General features: G+C 35.6%; 2 protein-coding genes across 3 annotated transcripts in view; one reads left to right on the top strand and one right to left on the bottom strand.

Moving 5' to 3' along the window:
• Positions 1-14: 14 nt before the first annotated feature.
• Positions 15-5,518, bottom strand: LOC110994737 (diphthine methyltransferase). 2 transcript variants are annotated; one of them, XM_022261560.2, is made up of 7 exons: positions 5,314-5,518; positions 4,950-5,138; positions 2,872-2,878; positions 2,337-2,472; positions 1,809-2,249; positions 1,222-1,354; positions 15-360 (listed from the first exon to the last, which is right to left on the bottom strand). In XM_022261560.2, exons 2-7 carry the CDS (start codon positions 5,135-5,137, stop codon positions 36-38), a joined length of 1,230 nt encoding a protein of 409 aa, XP_022117252.2. In that variant the 5' UTR covers position 5,138; positions 5,314-5,518; the 3' UTR covers positions 15-35. The 2 variants fall into 2 exon arrangements, with proteins under 2 accessions (XP_022117252.2, XP_022117251.2); XM_022261559.2 differs by lacking the exons at positions 2,872-2,878; positions 4,950-5,138.
• Positions 5,519-5,860: 342 nt separating this feature from the next.
• LOC110994747 overlaps positions 5,861-20,348 on the top strand; it is a 32,231-nt gene continuing 17,743 nt past the window's right edge. Inside the window, exons 1-7 of the mRNA XM_022261571.2 lie at positions 5,861-6,331; positions 6,774-6,927; positions 13,639-13,857; positions 14,273-14,378; positions 15,346-15,492; positions 15,991-16,149; positions 16,470-16,609. Coding sequence (XP_022117263.2) covers positions 6,145-6,331; positions 6,774-6,927; positions 13,639-13,857; positions 14,273-14,378; positions 15,346-15,492; positions 15,991-16,149; positions 16,470-16,609 — 1,112 coding nt within the window. The 5' untranslated portion in view covers positions 5,861-6,144. The remainder of the gene's footprint in view (positions 6,332-6,773; positions 6,928-13,638; positions 13,858-14,272; positions 14,379-15,345; positions 15,493-15,990; positions 16,150-16,469; positions 16,610-20,348) is intronic.

Below are 20,348 nucleotides of genomic sequence, written 5' to 3'. Positions count from 1 at the left end.
TTTCTTATACATTCTTTGACATTAAAAAAATAAAATCATAATACATTAGTATCAATATTAATTTCCCCGATATGCAGATTACAATCGTAAAAGGAACACGTGGCTACCATAGACAATTCTTTGTTTTCGAATTTCCAATCCGCACCGTAGCCTATACTCTCGTGTTCTAAATATTCATAGAGAATTTCAATTGTTTCTTCTGCTCGAAGTAGCCTAAAACCTCCATACATGCAAGCGGCTAAAATGACGCTTTTGCGATTGGGATGCCATTTAAGGCGCCAAACGCCGCCGCCAACATTTGTTTCTGTTATACAGCGCTTCATCTGCCTAGCGTCCCAAAGACGTACTTTTTCGTCGTAGCTAAAAAACAATACATTTATGTATATCTTGGGGCCCGGTAAAATACTCAATTTCAGGTTAGTACTTTGTGAAGCTTTCTCCACTTCCTGATTTCCGGTTCACAAATCTCTTAAAGGGAGAGAACTAATATTTTCCGAACAAAAACTTTATGAAAGTAGTAGAGTGTGGCTTAGTGGCTACAGTGTGCGTCTTTAATTTCTAAGATCGTAGATTCGTTCCCCAGCAGTGCACCAATGAAGGAGTCTTTCTTGCATTTGCCTTGGACTCAAAAAAAACGGGCGACGGCGTGTGTCATGCAGTCGAGGCTGGTAACCTACTCGCCTATTACATTGACATATGATCATAAAAGGATCATATCTGATCATTGAAACAGATACAGAAATCCGAGACCTAAAAGAAAGAAATCTTCAGCGGCACTGATTTTTTTTATAGTGCAAACTATTAATTGCCAGAATTCAAAATTTATATAAAACATACGATAAGAGAGTCCGTTACATAATTAGTACACAACCGTTGTAACAATTTTGTAGTCTATGACCTGACTTGAATAGAACTTTGCGACTTAGGGTTTAGGCAATACCCGCTCCAACTGGGATTCGAACTCGTCCGCGACTATGCTGAACATTTAGGGCCTGTTTCACAATGTCCGTATAAGTTCCAAATAAGCTATTTATTACTTATTAGTAGGATAAATAGTATTTTTGCGTTTCACGACTGTCAGATAGCGCTATACGTCATGAAATTCGAAGTATCTTATTTGGAACTTTTATCTTTCGAATAATTTATGTGTTGCATAGCTATTTGGCACTTTATCCATACATTGTGAAACAGGCCCTTAACCAATTAGACGTTTACATTTACCTCCCGGTTAATAATTGATGTTCAACATCGACATGGCTCCGAACAGCTGTAACTCCAGCTTCGTGGCTTCGGTTAGTCATCACAACCTCGGGCGATTTACGATCGAAACATTTCAACACGCAGTCATCGCCTCCTGAAATAAAAAAATGTATTTATATATATACCTACTCAATTTCAATCAATCGCTATTTTACTAGTATTTTTTTAAATATATTTTTGCTTATTGTTAAAATCTGAAACTGGTAGTGTTTTTACTTATTTTATAACAATTGAGTTTACCATAATTGTCACGTATTTAAGAATAGATAACTTGTAACATAGCTGTATATATAGAATTACATATGATATGGTGAACTTTTATAAATAATCTAAAACAAAATTTTATTTAGTTGGAAATGTTTGCTTGTGTTCAAGTGGATTCGAGAATGGTTCAGATTTGCATTTCGATGATTTTTTTAAAGATAGATTTTCTTGTTTAATGTAAATAAATAAACTGTAATACTTAGTTCGTAAAATAAAATTAATAAAAAAACGTTTGACTTACAGTTAATATTTACTAGATATACATAGAACATTATTTTCCTTACCCGTATAAAACACATCCGGATTCCAATAATTAAATGCAGCAATCCAAGCTTCATATCCATGAGCTTGCCACTCACCAACTTTATCTAAAGTATCATCCACCTTCCACAATGTTACATTTCCAGCCGAGTCGCTAACAACAATACTTGCATTTCCATTATATTTATTCGTCGACCAATCAAGTGAGAGCGCCAGAACATTTTCACCAATCACAGCTTCGAGCCAACGTTCTAATTTTAAATTGACTAATCGGTACAACTCTAAACTACCCTCAGATGTCACAGTACCAAGAACTGGATGACCATTAATGCAATTATAGCTCCATTTTTGGTCTAAAATCCCTGAAGTATCTATACTTTGTATAGGACATATGTCATCCATCTCATCGCTGACTTTGAATAAATAAATTCTTCCCAGTCTTTTCTGCTTTCTAGAAGACCCATCTAAAAATTTAATCGTACAATACACATAAACGAAATGCTTGCAAAGAAATATATTATTCCGAAGAACCAACAAAAGTTAAATTTCACCTTCATCGGTTTTATCGAGCTGGTAGGTCCCACACACAAATATGTCCGTGTAGGGCTCCACTGGACACCACTCTACTGAATCGGCGCTGTAACTTGTGCACCACTTGTGTAGTGTTTTCCAAGATGACATTGTGGCCTAAAATATTTTATCCTTGATTAATTTTTGTTTTAGAGGTTTGATCTTATATTCAATCATTCAAGTTCATTTGACACTCAATTGAAGTCTATTACCATCAAATTAAAAAACAATTACATAGTATGTAGAAAGTGCATACTCAAGAATTTGAAAAATAACAATATTAATATGTTAGGTAGCAGAGAATCACTAGTCTAAAACATATAAAATGTTAAGTCAAAAAATTGTAATTGTAACATATTTTAAGAACAGGATCTGAAATAAAACTACCTAGTTTATTTATTTATTTATAATAAAAATAAGTCCATACATGAATAAATACAGTATACACTAATTCTTATATTTGAAACATATCAATATATCTATATCGTCTTTCTCAGACCAAATTAAATCTCTAACATTTGTACTATTTTATGGTTCATCTCTTACTAATTACATTTTAACAAGAACAATTAAATTTGAAATTATTTCCAACATTCAAATTGAGAAAATTAAATTGTATGGAGAGTAAAAAGAGTTGATCCACTTCTTTCAATATCTTTATTATTTTTATTTCTTTTTTAAATGATCATTTTATAACCACTCTTAATTCTTTAAAAACATGATTCCATTTTTAAACCAAAAATGTTCTTAATTCAAATTAGTTAATAATCCAATATACTGGAACCTTTTACAGATAAGTTTAACAACAATTAAACTCTATTATTAATTTAATCATTATATAATAGAAATATAAACTCAAAGTATTCACTGTTTTTACATGACTACAACTATTAGGCTGTATGTTAAGTTCTTTGTAAAATCTCAATTTGAATCTGGGGTCCTGTTTTATGTGTAACAATGCCATACATAAAAGAATATATGAAAAAATACAATATAAAAATATCAAAGTGGACTTCACAAATTATTACTTTTAGGTAAGTACTTAATTAATGGTAACTTAAAAATAATTACTTCATATATCTTCTTATTACTACTTATATCTATCAAGTATACTTCAACGGCAGTTGGACCTTTATTTTGTGAGAGTTAATCTGTGGTATTTTACGACTAGTGCTACAATAAATAACCTTGGAGTTATTTGTCTGTGTTTTTAGAAATCTTAGTTCATAAATATTTCTAATAAAACTTCAAGAACAACAAGTCATTATTGTTTTAAAAATACTATTGATTTCATATCAATATTTTATCCAACAGAAAAGTATGTTAGTTGTAGCTAAATGCTTTTCGATACCTGAATACAAACTAAATTATGTACAACTTAGCTCTATTTTAAAATAAAAATTATCAAATGAATGAGCACATTTCTTACAAACTAATTCTAAGCTGAGGTTTGAAATCTTGTTATGACATATGTACATAACAATACTAACAGCCACTAAATATCATTGTACTATAATTTTCGAGAACATCATATTCTTAATTAATATCAACCACTAAAACATATTTATATTTTTGTCTGAGGTAGATTTTCACAATAAATGTTTCAATCACAGCCCTATGGACATTTGTTTCACACATGATAATAATATGTCAGTGCACTAATAGATTCACAAAATTCTACCATAGAATTTTAAATATTGATAAACTACTCTCATTTGGTTACAACTTCTCATGGCATTTAGATATATCTCTTTCCAAAATTCAGTTCACTGAGATGAAAATTTATTAATTTGTACATCAGTTTAAATGATGAAAATAATGTCATTTATTTTTTCCAAATAAGGGATTACAACTTCAGTAATTATTAATAGAAATCTCGTCCATGCAAGCCTAATGTTTTTCTCAACTGCCAAATCTTATCTAATTTACAATAAGTAAATATTTTTAGAATATTTAAAGTATACCATATCATTCCCATTTTAAACATTTTGTCTATCCATTGAAAATATGCCATCAATTTAATTAATCTTTACAAAAATTGAATATAGCACAGTGTTGGTTCGATTAGACTTAGATGCCAACTCCTCCTGAGTGTATCACTGTAATAATTACAAACTTTAAATTAAAAAAAGAGTTATAATGGTTAGAGTTGACACAAAATTAATTTGCCCGTGAAAGCACAGGTTTTTTAGATCACCAACAATGCACATTTATGTTTCTCATTATATTCATATAAACTTATACTTTAATTTCTAAGTACCCTGAACATTAAGTTAAATTTAAGCTAACATTTATCTTAAAATCATATTGAACCCATAATGTTTTTGCTATACTTGAAACAATATTATTGTTCCACACTTTTAAACCCAAAAACCTGACATTATCCAACTAATTGAGGTATGTAAATTGATTGAGGTATGTCAAATTATTACTACTGTCTTGCTGATCGCTCTGTCTCAATGAGGCATTCTCTGACTAGAATCCTAGCATGTACAATACCTCTTTTTAACCGCTCCGCAGAGCTACGACTACCAGAGTAGCTTGGCCTTACTTCTTTACCCATTTCTTCAATCACGGCCAATAATTGAGCGTACTTTGACATACCGTTGTCCTTATCTTTACCATTTGAAGATGGAGACGACGCTGGAACAGTGGATATAGTCGCGTGGCTACTTCCCCCGTGACTTAAATCCTTATGGCTGCTTTTCCCATTCATAGGTATAGCTGTTACAGTCACATCGCTTAGTTTAGACTCAACTGCCTGGATGTCCATAGCTTCCATCCTGGAAATCATGTACAGCCATGATAAATAAGACGCCGACTAAACAAATGTAATATGATCTTAACTTACCAACCAAATAAATATCACAACACTTGAGCTGACGTTACACGCGCGTTAAACAAAATATCTTTGACGAAAACGTATTATAGGTAATAAATCATTAATTTAGGACATACCCGAATAGTTGTTTTCTTGCTCCGACGACTTGGATATCTTTCTTTGATTGTTTTTGTTATTGCTGACAACAATGTTAACTGGTTCAAAGTTTGCACTTCGCAGATCCACTTTTGGAAAAAGTACAGTAAAAATTTAAGGTTGTTGTTTGATTAAAATATAAATTTAATGAAATGTTTTTTTTATTAAATAGGTATTCAATTGATAAAAATCATTGACAGAAAAATAATGACAACTGACAATTTTTTTTAAATGACTATGGATACAAGTCCTTCAGATGGATTTCTTTTTATTATACCAAGTGTTGCAAGTATTATTTCGGTAAATGAAGAATAATCATTATAGATTCGAATTTCGATATGATAGAATATTTTTAGATTAATTTAATAATCATATTGTAAATTGATCAACATCGGGAAGTCGAAATATATGTATTTATAACAGTCACATATTCTTGTCAAATCAGTAATCAGTATTATGAATCCATCACATCCATCACCGTGACTATTGACTTATTATTTTTTCTATGGACTATTTTCTTCAATTTTTTGTCTTATTCCTTTTGTCCGCATAGCACTGATCATTCTTAAAGTTCATTCCTAATTTTAAAAGCTCACATTAATATCTATACCCCATGTACATGTATATCATTTTATATTTATATTAAATAAAAATGTAGTGTTTGTTCCAATTGATTGGGCAGCAGTTCCGATTGAATAAATGTGGGTAATGCAAGTAAATAAAGAAGCCTGCATTAAGTGATATCTCCGGCGACTGCGCCCACTATATCATTATGTGATTAGTTCAATTTGTGAAATAAGAAGCTGGAGAAGATGTCTGGGGAGGGCGAGCGGGCATCGCGTCCTAATTCTTTACTACTTGAAGCCCCGGCACCTGAAAGGGAACCTCTGCATTTTAATGTAAATCTAGTTGGAGCTCCTCCTGAGGTAGAACAACTTGTAAATAACATAAAACAAGTTGCAGAGGATTTTCTGTATCATTGGAAAACATTTCCTATTGGTAAGAATCATAAAAGCTAGTACAAAATATTTTTTTTTTACCATTAGACCTCTCTTAGATATTATTTGATTGTCAACAAATTTCTGGGAAATTAAATCCTATCAAGATGATTCCCAATTAATTTAATTATTATATTTTATATTATTAGCTAAATTCTAACTTAGGGAAGTCCAAGTTTTATAAATATTTGTTTGATTGATTTTCAAGTAACTTGCTACCAGTTATATATTTTTTTAAACTTGTACATTTAGATACTTATTATATTGGGGCTTTTTATTTAACGTAAAATGATGTAAAATTGTAAATATTAGATTTCTATAATTAGACTTCTGAATTACAGCCTTATGTGTATGGGATTTTGCTTCTTTTAATTAGTAAATTTATTGAAGAACAGGGCAAAATAAAATCTGTATGCAATACAAGCAGTATTTGATACTTTTAGTTTTGCCTCAATCTCGATTCACTGGGCCAGGAAATCATCCTTCAGACATTATAGTAGCACCACCATGTGATGAGATAGATGCAGCGGCTCTGGATGCTGGGATTGAGCCGCATCCCCTATCACCAAAGCAGCTACATTCAATTAGAGAGAGAGGGTATGTAATTAAAGCGATTTAAGTGCAAATAATAAACATTAATCTAAACCGACAGATAAATTATTAATGCTATGACAATGTAACTAGAATATAAAATATGATGCTTTTAATTACTTAGAGTTATATGAAATAATTTATATTTATTCTCCTTTATGAATCAAAAGAAAGCAAAAGATTTAATTAAATTTTCCATACACAATTTTTTAATAATATTTTAGTTGTCAGGTGTAAGATATGTGACTTATGTCACATATCTTACACCTGACAACTAAAATACAACAATTTGTGACAATTATTGTATGTGACAATTTGTACAATACTCCGCAAACAATAGAACAACAGGTAACAAATAGTAAGCCATAGCCAATTCAAGTAATGTATTATGGAAATGTGTAACAAAGAAGTCTTGTTTAAAATTCTATTCATACAAAGCTTTGTGTGTTGCCATTAAGTTTAATATCAGTCTACTTTAAATGCACAACAATTTTCGTAATATTTAAAGGGTATTTTTTTAATTATAATGTGTTTTTGCTGTCTTTTTTAATAGAATTTTATAGCTCTACTCAAAATATTCATGAAATAAGTAATTTAAAGACTAAAAACACTAATTCTTTTGCAATTTAATTAATTTATTTATTTATTAACACTTCGTCGCATTACATAAAAGAAGAAAAAAATTTAACATAATTCAATGAAAAGCAACTGGCGGCCTTATCGCTTTCGAGCGATTTCATCCATACAACCACTGTGAGTAAAAAAAATTAATATGAGTAATCATCGGACAAGGCAGACATTTCTGAGTAGGTATTTTGTGGGATTGTGATTCATATAATGAAAGTATACTTGGTTTTTTTTTTTTTTTTTTTATATATAATTTTCACTCTACTCCCCTGCCATAGTGTCCAGGGACTTTATATTTCACTGATATTATTTAACGCGTCGGGAATTACGCCCCGACTACATCGGTAATATTTTTATTAACAATATTCATGGGCGAGCCGGGGCGCAATTCCCCGCGAGACCCGCTCTTTCTGTTTTATTTGCCGCCTTTATATATACAACTATTTTTTCACAGAACCGTTCCAGGCACGGTCTGTGCTTTATTAATATGTCCTGTAGGCCGTTACGGTCTACAGTCATCTGTATTTGTTGCTCCAGGTCGTGCCTGGACGATGCGAATATAGGGCAGTGTAGAAGCACATGTTCCACTGTTTGCTCTTCAATACTGCAGGCACATGTTGGGCTTGTCCTAATTTTAAATCTGTGCAAGTAATATGCAAAGGCTCCGTGCCCTGTTAGAATTTGCGCCATCTGGGGTGTGAAACGCTTCTCTTTTACCAATTTATACGCAGTTTTAACATTGCCTATAAATAATTTTGTAGTTCCAGCTGTTTCACCCCCCAGGTAGCGCTCATTCCATACCTCCAGAGTCCTTTGCCTTATCTGATGTTTAATATATGACAGGGGGTATGCAGCGTATTCAGGTTCTGACCTTAGTTTTTCCGACGCTTCTTTTGCTAATGTGTCCGCTCTCTCGTTCCCCGGCGTACCAACGTGCGCCTTTATCCAGAAGAGGCTTATATGAGTTCCTGTTCTCCGGCACTCTTCCAGGCTCCGGCGGATCTCGGCTACCTGGGGATCGAGAGATCGTCCACTCACTATAGCATCTAGTGCTGACTTTGAGTCACTGTATATTTTAACGTCGCGCTTGTTTTTATCCACGTGGCTAGTCGCGTTCCGTAGTGCCATCAGTTCGGCTTGAAATACTGTGCAGTGGGGCGCCATCTTCATTTTCTTGCTGTTTATTTCCATTCCATCTTTCCATTCTGTCCAAGCGGCGCCCACTCCTGTACTTGTTTTGCTGCCGTCCGTATAGATTTGTGTGCCGCCGTGTCTTGCGATTTCTTCCGGATTTGTGAGCATCTTATAGTCAAGTTTTGTTTGTTTCGCCGGGTGTGGGAGATCCACATATCGCACTCTCTTCTCTAATTCCTCGCCCTCCTTCAGTATTTCCGTGCTGACTCCCCTTTTTATCTCGTATAAGGCAGCGGCTTCTTGAATACGTAGGTCTAGAGGAAGTATCCCGGCCAGTAGGGTTGCCGCGTGTAACGATGTCGTCCTATAAGTTTTGGCAATTTTTTGGGCAAAGCCCCTTTGCAGATGGTTTAGTTTTTTCCGTACACAGATTTTATTTGTCGCGGGAGCCCACACCGCGGCCGCATACATTACGATTGGTTCAATAACGGCAGTGTACGTGGTCGCGATAACCTCCTGGTTTAGTCCCCATTCGATCTTCGCGGCTTTAGCCAGCTGTTTATATATCTGAATGGCTTTCCGGCATACTCTCTCCACATGTCTGTTGAATGTGAGTCTAGAATCCAGATCAACTCCGAGGATTCGGATGTGGTTATCCATCTGTATCGGTACATTATTCATATTTAGCCGTGGGGTGTCATATTTTAGTTTGCGAGTCACCACCATGGCTTTGGTCTTGTGTGGCGCAAATTTCAGTTTGTTTAGGATACCCCATCTATGTATCCGGTTCAATGTTAGGTTGAGTTTCTGCTGGATCTCGCTACCGGTTTCTCCTTCCGCTATCAAAACGATGTCATCCGCAAAAGCCTGGACGTACTCACCACTATTTTGCAAGTCCTGGAGGAGCGGGTCCAATATTAGATTCCACATTGTTGGTCCCCCTATTGAACCCTGAACGCAGCCTTTGTTAGTAACTTTTTCAACCGTGTGTCCAGCGTAGGTTAATTTAATTTGTCTTTCATGTAAGTAACTATCCATAACTTTCCTTAGTTTTAATGGGCATTGTTCTTCTGCCAGGCGGACTCTAATTTGCGGCCACCAAGCGCTGTCAAAGGCGCCCTCTATATCGAGTGATACGATGGTTAGTATCTTCTTTTGTTTCAGCTTTGCGCGTATATGTGTGACTGCGTCATATAGGGCGTCCTCAGTGCTCCGCTGGGGCATGAATCCGTATTGGATTTTCGAGGTTTTCGGGACTAGATGCCACTTTAACCGAACGATTAGCATCTTTTCGTATACTTTACCTAGAAGAGGTAGTAAGCCTATGGGTCGATAAGACTTCGGGTTTGAATAATCGGCCTTACCCGGTTTGCGCAATACAATTATTGTAGCAATTTTCCACAATTTGGGGAAGTACCCTAGCTCCAGGCATTTGTTTAGGACGGTGAGGAATAAGTTAGGCGCCGCGTTTATCGCGTGCCAACTTATGTCCGCCGTTATGCCATCTTCTCCGGGGGCCTTTCTGGGGTTGAAACTGAGAGCGGCAAGTATACTTGGTTACTAAAACAATGCAATCACAATTTAAAACATTTACATGAGGACGACGCTTTTTGATTACCATTCCCCTCATCATTAATTTCAATTAACTGTAGTGACTCAGAAAAAATTCAATGCGAATTTACACAGACAGAAACATTTTAATCCAAATATTTATTTCAGTATTTTGTTTTTATTTATAGTCATGTCGGTGCTAGGACCATGTTAGATATAAAAATAATATTAGTATTGAAAAGTATGTTACTAACAAATAGACCATATTACAAATGTCCTTGTGTGCGCTGACTCCGTGCATTGAATCTGTGTTAAGAATTGTTCATGAAAGCAATAATTGTCAATGAATGTAAAATACTGCGATGCTATGTTTTATACCATACCTAATATCATTCAAAATTGTTTGCGTGAGAGATCAATCGTTATAGAGCCCTCGCGGATAATCAACTGTTAAGGGTGTCAATGGGCTGCAGTGACTGCCTTTTATGTCCCGTAGGCACGTTTGCCTCCTAAAATATCTACGGTCTTAAAACCATCATAACACTTTAAATCGTTGTTTGACGTAAAAAAAAAAAACATTCCACGTAGTTCATTCAAAATCGTATATTTAATTATCTCTAGCGATATAGATGATTAATACCTGCAGCTGAATTTCATCAGCGGACGTCGTGGTGATTCGGGTGGAATTACGTATTCAGCCTGTCGTTCCACAGGTTTGCCGCGTACCATTTTTTGGGTGGTGCTGCCCACTGAAGTATTTTTGAACCAATTCAACTAGAAAGGAGTTGGACAATTCTTACAAAGCCGGCTACGCATTCTCCGCCCTCTGGCATTGTATCTGTGGGCCGCGGTTTCGATTAACATCAGATGAGCCTCCTGTCGGTCTGTCCACTATTCTTAAAAAAATATTTGATACTCTTCTACTTACATTAGCAGTCCCGTATTTTTGTACCAAATTTGGATAATTAAAAAAAAAACATTAATCTCGCTTAGATTCACGACAAAAATATAATCTTAAAAGTTTTACTGTCACTATTGGTACTTATAAATTACCAGATTAAGGGAATTCTGTTTCACAATGTCCGAATAAGTTCCAAATAATCTATTACTTATTGACATAAACAGAGACATATTATTTATAACATATATGTATTATATTGGTAGGATAAACACTATTGTTGCGTTCCACGACTGTCAGATAGACTATTCGTCATGAAAAGTGAAGTTTCAGCAACTTTTATTTTCCGAATAATTTATGTGTTGCATAGCTATTTGGTACTTTATCCAGACATTGTGATACAGACCCGAAAGAAAGCATACATGAACAAAAAGCTTCTAATAGAATAGTGAACTCATTTACTTCCGACTTATTGACCAATGTACTAGTTTAAAAATATCTGAAATCAATTTAAAGAATCATATCTTTAGCTTAGAAAGATTCATTCCTTATCATGTTAGTACATAAGTTTTTGTTCTTAAGCTGGCACAAGGAAATATTTATGCCGAAGAAGTTAAATGCTAAGCAATTGGATACAATACGCGAATGGGGGTATGTTATGTGTATGTAGTATACTTTTCTGTTTGTCTATGGGCAGGAATTGTATTGTTTTAGCTTGTTCATATGAATTTCTTGTATGATGTATTATAAAATAAATCAGTGACGCTACAACCTTTTTAGGTCTAGGCCTCAGATTTCTGTATCTGTTTCATGATCATTTGTCCTTTGCTGGACACAACATCGGCTTCGCGGGTCTAAGAAAGCCGGTGTTCTCACGATGTTTTCCTTCACCGTTCGAGCGAATCTTAAATGCGCACTTTGAAACTGCACAAATATTTTTTGCAATAAAATCGCTGTTAGATTCATGTTTTAATCATTAATAACTGTTAAATGTGAAAGTCTTCTTCAAATCTAGTTAACGCGACATTTGTGGGCAAATTTACCTAGTAGAAGCGTTGATTGAAGTTATTAAGAAATTCTAATTAAAATACAATTCCTGCCTAAATACCCCCCCCCCCCCCCATACACATATTGCATGTTACCATAAACACCATAGGGGCCGTTCAAGTATAACGTAAGCAGATTTACTGCATTGCATCCCCCCTCCCTTCCACTTGTCAGCAAAAGTAAGCGAAGCTCTCAAAAAAGACAATGTCTGGATAATATATGTCATAAATGACATATATTATTATGTGTTTTACAACAGTCTACCAACATTCCGTAACTTTGTTTTGCAGGCTCTTAAATCTTAATGTGGTTTAAGTTTAGAATTTTTGTATGTTTATTACTGTTATTTTATCTTTTTAGTTTTTATTTATATTATTAGTTAATAGATATTAGTATTTTCTTTTGATATAGCTTAAGTTCTAATGTAATTTATGTGTATGTGTAAGTGTGTTATATTTGTGATTTCATATTTCCTTGTATTTTTTGGGCAAACACATTGTTTTAGAATGTATATATAAATAAATAAAATAAAGTAAATAATTACTGTTGGCCTAATCACTAAATAAGAAAATCAAGCCCCCCCCCCCCCCCCCCCGCTACACACGTAATACTTGAACTGCCCCATAGACCATACAGAATTTATTTATAATTTACAATATATATTTAATCTGTCTCCTGTGTGATTTAGATTTAAATATGCTCCTTTACGTGTGTATAATTCCAATGCAAATATTTCCCTTTTGTTCTCTAATAAATACCCTGTCGTTACTTTAGAAACGTCTACTTTTCATAAAAAATTTACTATTCGTCGTAAATTTGACTATTATATTTATATAACAGTTTTTTATGTAGTCAAACGGATACAAGTCTTTTGACTTCAGTTGTCTTAGTACCTTTGTACATATATCATTTCGTGTTTTATTAGTCAATATTGTTTGGCCTCGACAATATATTGATTTCGCATGACTACCTGCCGTGTCTAGCTAGATTGTGTTTGTTCCCTGTAAGAAAAATTTAGTCTATAACAAGTGCCTTATTCGGAACACGTAAGAAATTTAAAAAAATAAATTTACATGTCAATGTAATAGGCAAGTAGGTGATCAGCCTCCTGTGCCTGACACACTGTTGGCTTCTTGGGTCGGTTTACTCAAAATGATTTCCTGCACCGTTCGAGCGAATGATAAATGTGCACATAGATAGTCTATCCTGGGATCGAACCTACGCACACAGAGTCGCACGTTGAAGCCGATTCATAAAGCTATTTAACCTGCATTAGGCAAGAAAGTCTAGAAGAAGAATATAAAGGTTTTAATTTATTCGATCCAAAATTTGTCTGTACTATTATATGTACTGGACATGAGATTTAATAGCTTTCACAACTGCTGCAACAGCTGTTATAGCCCCAAGTCGTGGTAGCCAACTATAAGATAGGAAAAGAAGAATTTAATGTGTGTTTACAGTGAGTTCGAGGTGCCGTCCCGACATTTCCCGGGTCAGACCCACGTATGGCGAGTAGCTGGATGGCTCCAACGTGGCAGGATCCGCGCGAGGGAGGAGCTGTATCGCCATATTGCAAGGGCTGTGGCACTGATCGTGGTGGTGGCTAGAGATAGGCTTTTAAGGGATGAAGCGATCTCGGTCGTAGCTGGCGCGAAAGCCTTTCTCGATGGCCTGCACAGGTATTACTACAATCTTTTAAAATAAAATACGTTTATTTTGGAACATAAGATCATCTAGGTATCACTTATTCCACGTCAATTAATTCGAACTTGTAGGCATCCCTACTCATCGGCAAAGAAGACAGAGGGTGGAGGCCAAGAGAAAAAGCCGGCGTAAAAAACTCTCGGTACTCTTAAAAAAGCAAATCATCAAACAATATTTAAAACAAATATATCAAATTAATTAGAAGCAGCCTGCTCAGCACTAGTCCCAGGCCCTTTTATCAACTAGGTTTTTAGGTCTTTGCCTCTGATTTCTTTATCTATTTCGTGATCATTTCTAATAGGCAAGTTGGTGATCAGCCAGGTCGTAACTTTTGTGTCTACAGCCGATTTCCTCACAACATTCCATTGTAATAATTTATAACTATTACAGGCTTTTAGATTTAGCTTTTGGTATGCCGTCTTTGGAAGCCAGAGATCTAGACAAGAAAATACGAGAAGAGCGTTCGAGATATTTAGTCGCTGAACTTATATGCAAGGTATTAAATCATTAAAAGCTCATTAAATAAAATAGGGGTTGCTCAATTAAATGTGAGTATTCCGACACAAGCAAGCTAAAGTATTTCCGTACCAATTCTTAAAAAGCTGGCAACGCACTCGCGAGGCCTCTGGCAATGTGAATACCTATGGGTAGCGGTATCACTTTACATCAGATGAGCCTCCTACCCGTTTGTATAAATAATAATAAGAGTCTTTTTGCAGAAATAATGTTTAATTTACTAGAGACTAGAGCCGCGAATAAAGAAATCTTTACGCGAGTATAGGAATTGGGTCATTTTTTAGTCCACAGTTAAAGCGCGAAAATGAAAAAGTTTTAACTCTCTTGTATCAAGTCAAACAATAAATTAATTAATAAAAAATCTTTGCCATTTAAAGAACTAACATGAACAGAAGTACATACATGTCTGAAAGGATAATAAATGTATTTATGGAAATAAATAAATAAAATATAAGATGACATTTGCATGCCTATTTATATGTGGCGGATTTTTGTAATTTATGTAACTAATTGTAAGACTATTCTAGCAAATAAACGATTTGAATTTGAAAGAAAACACTTTTTTACGGATTATAGTTAATATAATAATACATAACTATAATCCGTAAAAAAAGTGTTTTCTTTAAATGTGTAAAAGTTATGTTAATAAAAGATCTTTGCTATTGTTATGGAGTCGGGCATTATTCTATAACTCAATGGCGGAGATCCTAAATGAAAAGGCTTAAAAAAGATAAGCTGTGATGAAATTTCCAATAAACATATATTAGCGTAACATATAATAAGGACTTGAGAATTTGAATCATTTTTGAGATAAGATATAATTTTGGGATTGAAAAGAATTGGTATAGAAGTTGAAGGAGATGACCCACCAAACTGTCTGTGAAATGTAATGCTAAGACGAACTTCCTTAGACTTTTTTTGTGTTCACGAATCATATTTCAATATAGCCAGAAAACCGTGAAGATGTATCGGCGCTAGCGGCGTGGGTGACGCGTGCGATGCGTCGTGCGGCGTCCGAAAAGAGCGACGCACGAGACGTACACCGCGCCGCTCCACGCGTTCCGCACGTTTACACTACGCCGCAGCGTACACAAGTAATATATGTTTATTTGCATATAGTTTATCTTTAGCACAAATTTTTGGAGAAAATTGAGCTTGTTAAAACCATTAATTAAACCATGATTAAAGTATTTTTATTTATGATTAGAATAGATAAATAAATTATTTAAGAGAATAAAAACAAATGAATAATTAGAAATTTAAGATTACCAGTTCTCAAATAAACGGTATTACAAACATTATATCATGCTCCTAATCACATCTGCAAGTGTGTGAGCGATTTTTTTTTATTATTACTTTGTAACTGTGTACTTTCATTAAAAACTCGAGCGTACTCCTCCCTCAAAGGCCTGCAACGCACCCACTGAAAATGAGTGTCTATGGGCTGGGATGATTGCCCTTTTTTGGGTGTCCCGCAGGCTAGTTTGCCCCTATTATATAAAAAAAAATACTACAAGTATATGTAAAATATTAGATCAAATTTTTGTCATGCAAGCTACGTCAATTTCTTTATCTCTATTTTTTTATTTTAGGTGGATTTAAGACTGTACAGACGAGAACTACTACGCAAAGCCGCTGGGTCTCTTCAGGCGATATTAGAGCGAGAATCGCGGGGCTGGTTCCTTCACTTTCGCGAAAAGAAAGCGGCTCATCTTGCGAGCCAGAAGGTGCCTATTAAGGACATTGAAGAGGTATGTATGGAGGAGCTGCTGTTTCTCTGGGTGAATCCTCATCAGGACTGAACTAAAGCTGGCATTCGTCCAACAGTTGTATATATCCTTAGCGGTTGGTTTAGTAGCGCGTTTCAGGGTATGACGTCATCACAGTAGCTTTGCACTAACATGCCGGAAATCGGGGGTTCCTATCGGTCGGAGTGTTACTAAAAAAACACATACAAACAAAATAACTCGCCACTGTTTAATATGTATTTTATTTTTAACATTCACCTAATGAACAATATACGGCTGGATTTCTTTAAAGTTATAAGATAATTAATAATGATATATTCCAGGAAGTATCAACGGCCGCGATGCGCGAGTACGTATCGCGAGTGTGCGCGGGCGTCATGTCGTGTACGCAACTGGCGTCTCTGGGCCCGAACGTTCCCGAACTGCTCGCCGAACAATTACGAGCGGCCGCTGCCATCAATAGGTTAGCCTTGTACCAAACGCTGTAGCAGTATAGAATTATTTATTTATAAAAGCTTGCAAGAAAGATACAATAGAATATTTAATGTGACAAACACTTATACGTAAACAATATACACAAACACAGATATTTAATGATTTAAATATTAATACACTATCTGGTCAATATATTCTTGAAGCCGTGTTGTATGTTTTTATTTACAAAAAATATAAACGGTTATAAAACTAATACTCGTGTAATGAATTTAGGATAACTTATTATTATTTTACAAATTTATTATTTAAATTACGTTTATTTTAATTAATAGTTATATTCAATTTACAAGTTACTTTATTTGATGATTGTACTTGATTCACGATTTAACGAATTTATGATATGTTATTATTTTACAATTTTATTATGCTTAAAATTATTATTTATAATTTAGAATATAGATTATTTGATGATTGTATTTGTTAAATATGTTTTACTCGATGTAAGTAAGTTAATTGATTCGACACCAACATTCACGAACAAAATGACGAGTCGTCTTGAGACGATCAAAAATAAGCGGGAGCATTCGGGCCGGTCCGCTTGACGAGGACGGTCGTTAGTGTGTAAGCTGTAAGGTTGCTTGGGAATCATAAGTGCTGGAAGTACATATTATAATTAATGTTGTAACAAAGCAGGCGTTTGTATTGTACGACGAGGATCGATTGTGAGAATTCGTTACATATCAGAAGCGGGACAAGACCCAATCTAAGGTGCGTACAAGTGTTTTATACGACTATTAATGTTATTTCTATAAATGATTAGAAATCGAACGCCCCACGTGCGCTTTGGCTACTAGAGATTATGTACGTCAATCGAGCCATGTGTGCTAATTAGTTATAGGTTATGCGTACCTACAATAGGAAGCCAAGTGTGCTTAGTAGTTATAGGTTATGTGTACCTACAATCGGAAGCGAAGTGTGCTTAGTAGTTATAGGTTATGTGTACCTACAATCGGAAGCGAAGTGTGCTTAGTAGTTATAGGTTATGTGTGCCTACAATAGGAAGCCAAGTGTGCTTCAGCTACTAGAGGCTATGTATGCCTACCGAGCCATGTGTGCTTAGTCGTTAGAGGTTATGCGTACCTACAATAGGAAGCCAAGTGTGCTTAGTAGTTATAGGTTATGTGTACCTACAATCGGAAGCGAAGTGTGCTTAGTAGTTATAGGTTATGTGTACCTACAATCGGAAGCGAAGTGTGCTTAGTAGTTATAGGTTATGCGTACCTACAATAGGAAGCCAAGTGTGCTTAGTAGTTATAGGTTATGTGTACCTACAATCGGAAGCGAAGTGTGCTTAGTAGTTATAGGTTATGTGTACCTACAATCGGAAGCGAAGTGTGCTTAGTAGTTATAGGTTATGTGTGCCTACAATAGGAAGCCAAGTGTGCTTCAGCTACTAGAGGCTATGTATGCCTACCGAGCCATGTGTGCTTAGTCGTTAGAGGTTATGCGTACCTACAATAGGAAGCCAAGTGTGCTTAGTAGTTATAGGTTATGTGTACCTACAATCGGAAGCGAAGTGTGCTTAGTAGTTATAGGTTATGTGTACCTACAATCGGAAGCGAAGTGTGCTTAGTAGTTATAGGTTATGTGTGCCTACAATAGGAAGCCAAGTGTGCTTCAGCTACTAGAGGCTATGTATGCCTACCGAGCCATGTGTGCTTAGTCGTTAGAGGTTATGTGTGCCTACAATAGGAAGCCAAGTGCGCTTCAGCTGCTAGAGGCTATGTATGCCTATCGAGCCATGTGTGCTTAATAGTTAGAGGTTATGTGTGCCTACAATAGGAAGCCAAGTGTGCTTCAGCTGCTAGAGGCTATGTATGCCTACCGAGCCATGTGTGCTTAGTCGTTAAAGGTTATGTGTCTAGACAATGAATTGATATACTAACATAATAAAATGATATTTTATTTTTGAGGTATGGATACTGATGAAGCGATGACTCCCGAAGGCTCGCCTTCTCGAAATGATGAATTTCAGAGAAAGCGTTCACGGTCTTCCTCCAAGGCAGCAGCTAACTCTAAGAGAGGCAAAAAGCGATCAAAGAAGAAACGCAAAGTGTCTTCCAGCTCCTCCTCCTCCAACAGTGAGTCACCCCGTAGTTCACGGTGTGCAAGTAAGAGACGATCCAAGGAAAAAGGTAGTTGGTCTACTGAACAGGTACTGGATATATTTAATACCCTTCAAGGGCATAAGTGCAAGACAAGTAGTTTAAATAATAATCTTCTCAACAATGTAATACCAGAATTTGATCCGTCAAGTAAAACTCAGAATATCGACTGTTGGATTAGGAAAGTAAATGAATGTGCTTTAATCTATGAATGGGACGAGAAGCAGACCATACATTTTGCTCTGCAGAAACTGTCTGGCTTGGCAAAGAAGTGGTTCGAAGCCCTTCCTAGCGTTGTTTTCAATTGGTCAGAGTGGCAGGACAAACTTACAAGAGCTTTCCCAAATGAGCAAAATTATGGTCGGCTTCTCGAAGAAATGTTATCTCGCAGTACTCGTAGTAACGAAAGTTTACGTGAGTACTTCTACGATAAGTTAACGTTATTGAACAAATGTGAAATAAGAGGCAAAAAGGCCGTCGATTGTATTATCCACGGAATACTAGATACATCTATTAGAAGCAGTGCACAGGCACTGACTTGTCGCGAACCAGAAGACTTGTTGAATTTTCTAAGCTCCCAACGTCCTATATTAGAAAATAAAACATTCAATAGGAAACGTAGCGATAATACGATAGTTCGAACGGGTAACACTGCATCATCCTCAGGCGAAAGTTTGTTAACTTGTTTCAATTGCCGCTCAAAGGGACACCCTTACCTTCGATGCCCTAAACCTCTTACGAAATGTGTAAAATGCCATCGGGTAGGCCACAACAGCGATAATTGTAAACTAGAGCCGTTGATCTTGCGAAATGAGCCTAAACAAACGGATAACCAGGATAGAAAAATTTTAACTATATCTACCCTCAATAACAACAGCGACAAATTTTACAAAACGGTTAAGGTAAACGATAAGTCTGTAACTGCATTTATTGATTTCGGCAGTGAATGTAGTTTAATCAGGGAATCTGATGCTCAAAGTCTGAATTTAACTAAAAACTCAACGGAGTTGCCAGTAATCAAAGGGTTCGGGAACTCTAAAGTATTTCCAGTATATAGGACCAACGTCGATTTGAAATTAGATGAAGTTGAGGTTAATGTAGAGTTACTGGTGGTTAGCAATCATTTCCTTCAGTCGGCTTTACTTATTGGTCAAAATGTTACTGAACTTCCTTGTGTTACAGTATTTAAGAATAGTCGTCAGTTAACTTTTTACCAGAGCCCTGATATCGATACCATACCAGAGCCGGTAAAATGTTTGAAGTTAAATCTTGATAACGATACCGACATTTCATTATCACGGTTAGTTGAAGCTACCGCATCTGACGCTGACTTCTGTGGAGATATTTATATTGAAGGTTACTGTAATGGTGAGCCTAGGAAAGAGCATTATTTGCACCAGGGAATTTATAGGGTTGTTGATGGAAAGTGCTATTTGCCCGTGACAAATTTATCTGGTCAAAATCTTACATTATCCAAGAAATGCCCTATTGCTAAAGGAACTTGTTTTGTTGAAAAAGATAGTATCCATGTAAATAAAGTAACCAAAAATAATTCGGAATATGAGCCTTTACTAATATCTGACATAAATGTTGGTCCTCAAG

The sequence above is a fragment of the Pieris rapae genome, chromosome 17 (assembly GCF_905147795.1).
Source record: "Pieris rapae chromosome 17, ilPieRapa1.1, whole genome shotgun sequence".
NCBI classification, from domain to species: Eukaryota; Metazoa; Arthropoda; class Insecta; order Lepidoptera; family Pieridae; genus Pieris; species Pieris rapae.
The sequence above is the reverse complement of the archived record's forward strand: the minus strand, read 5'-3'. Positions and strand labels throughout refer to the sequence as shown.

Coding starts and splice junctions, on each gene's coding strand:
- LOC110994737 (XM_022261560.2), bottom strand. CDS start 5,137: ATGGAAGCTATGGACATCCAGGCAGTTGAGTCTAAACTAAGCGATGTG. Junction 2,250..2,336: donor GCTCGATAAAACCGATGAAG/GTGAAATTTAAC, acceptor TTAAATTTTTAG/ATGGGTCTTCTAGAAAGCAG. Junction 1,355..1,808: donor TCCGGATGTGTTTTATACGG/GTAAGGAAAATA, acceptor TTTTTATTTCAG/GAGGCGATGACTGCGTGTTG.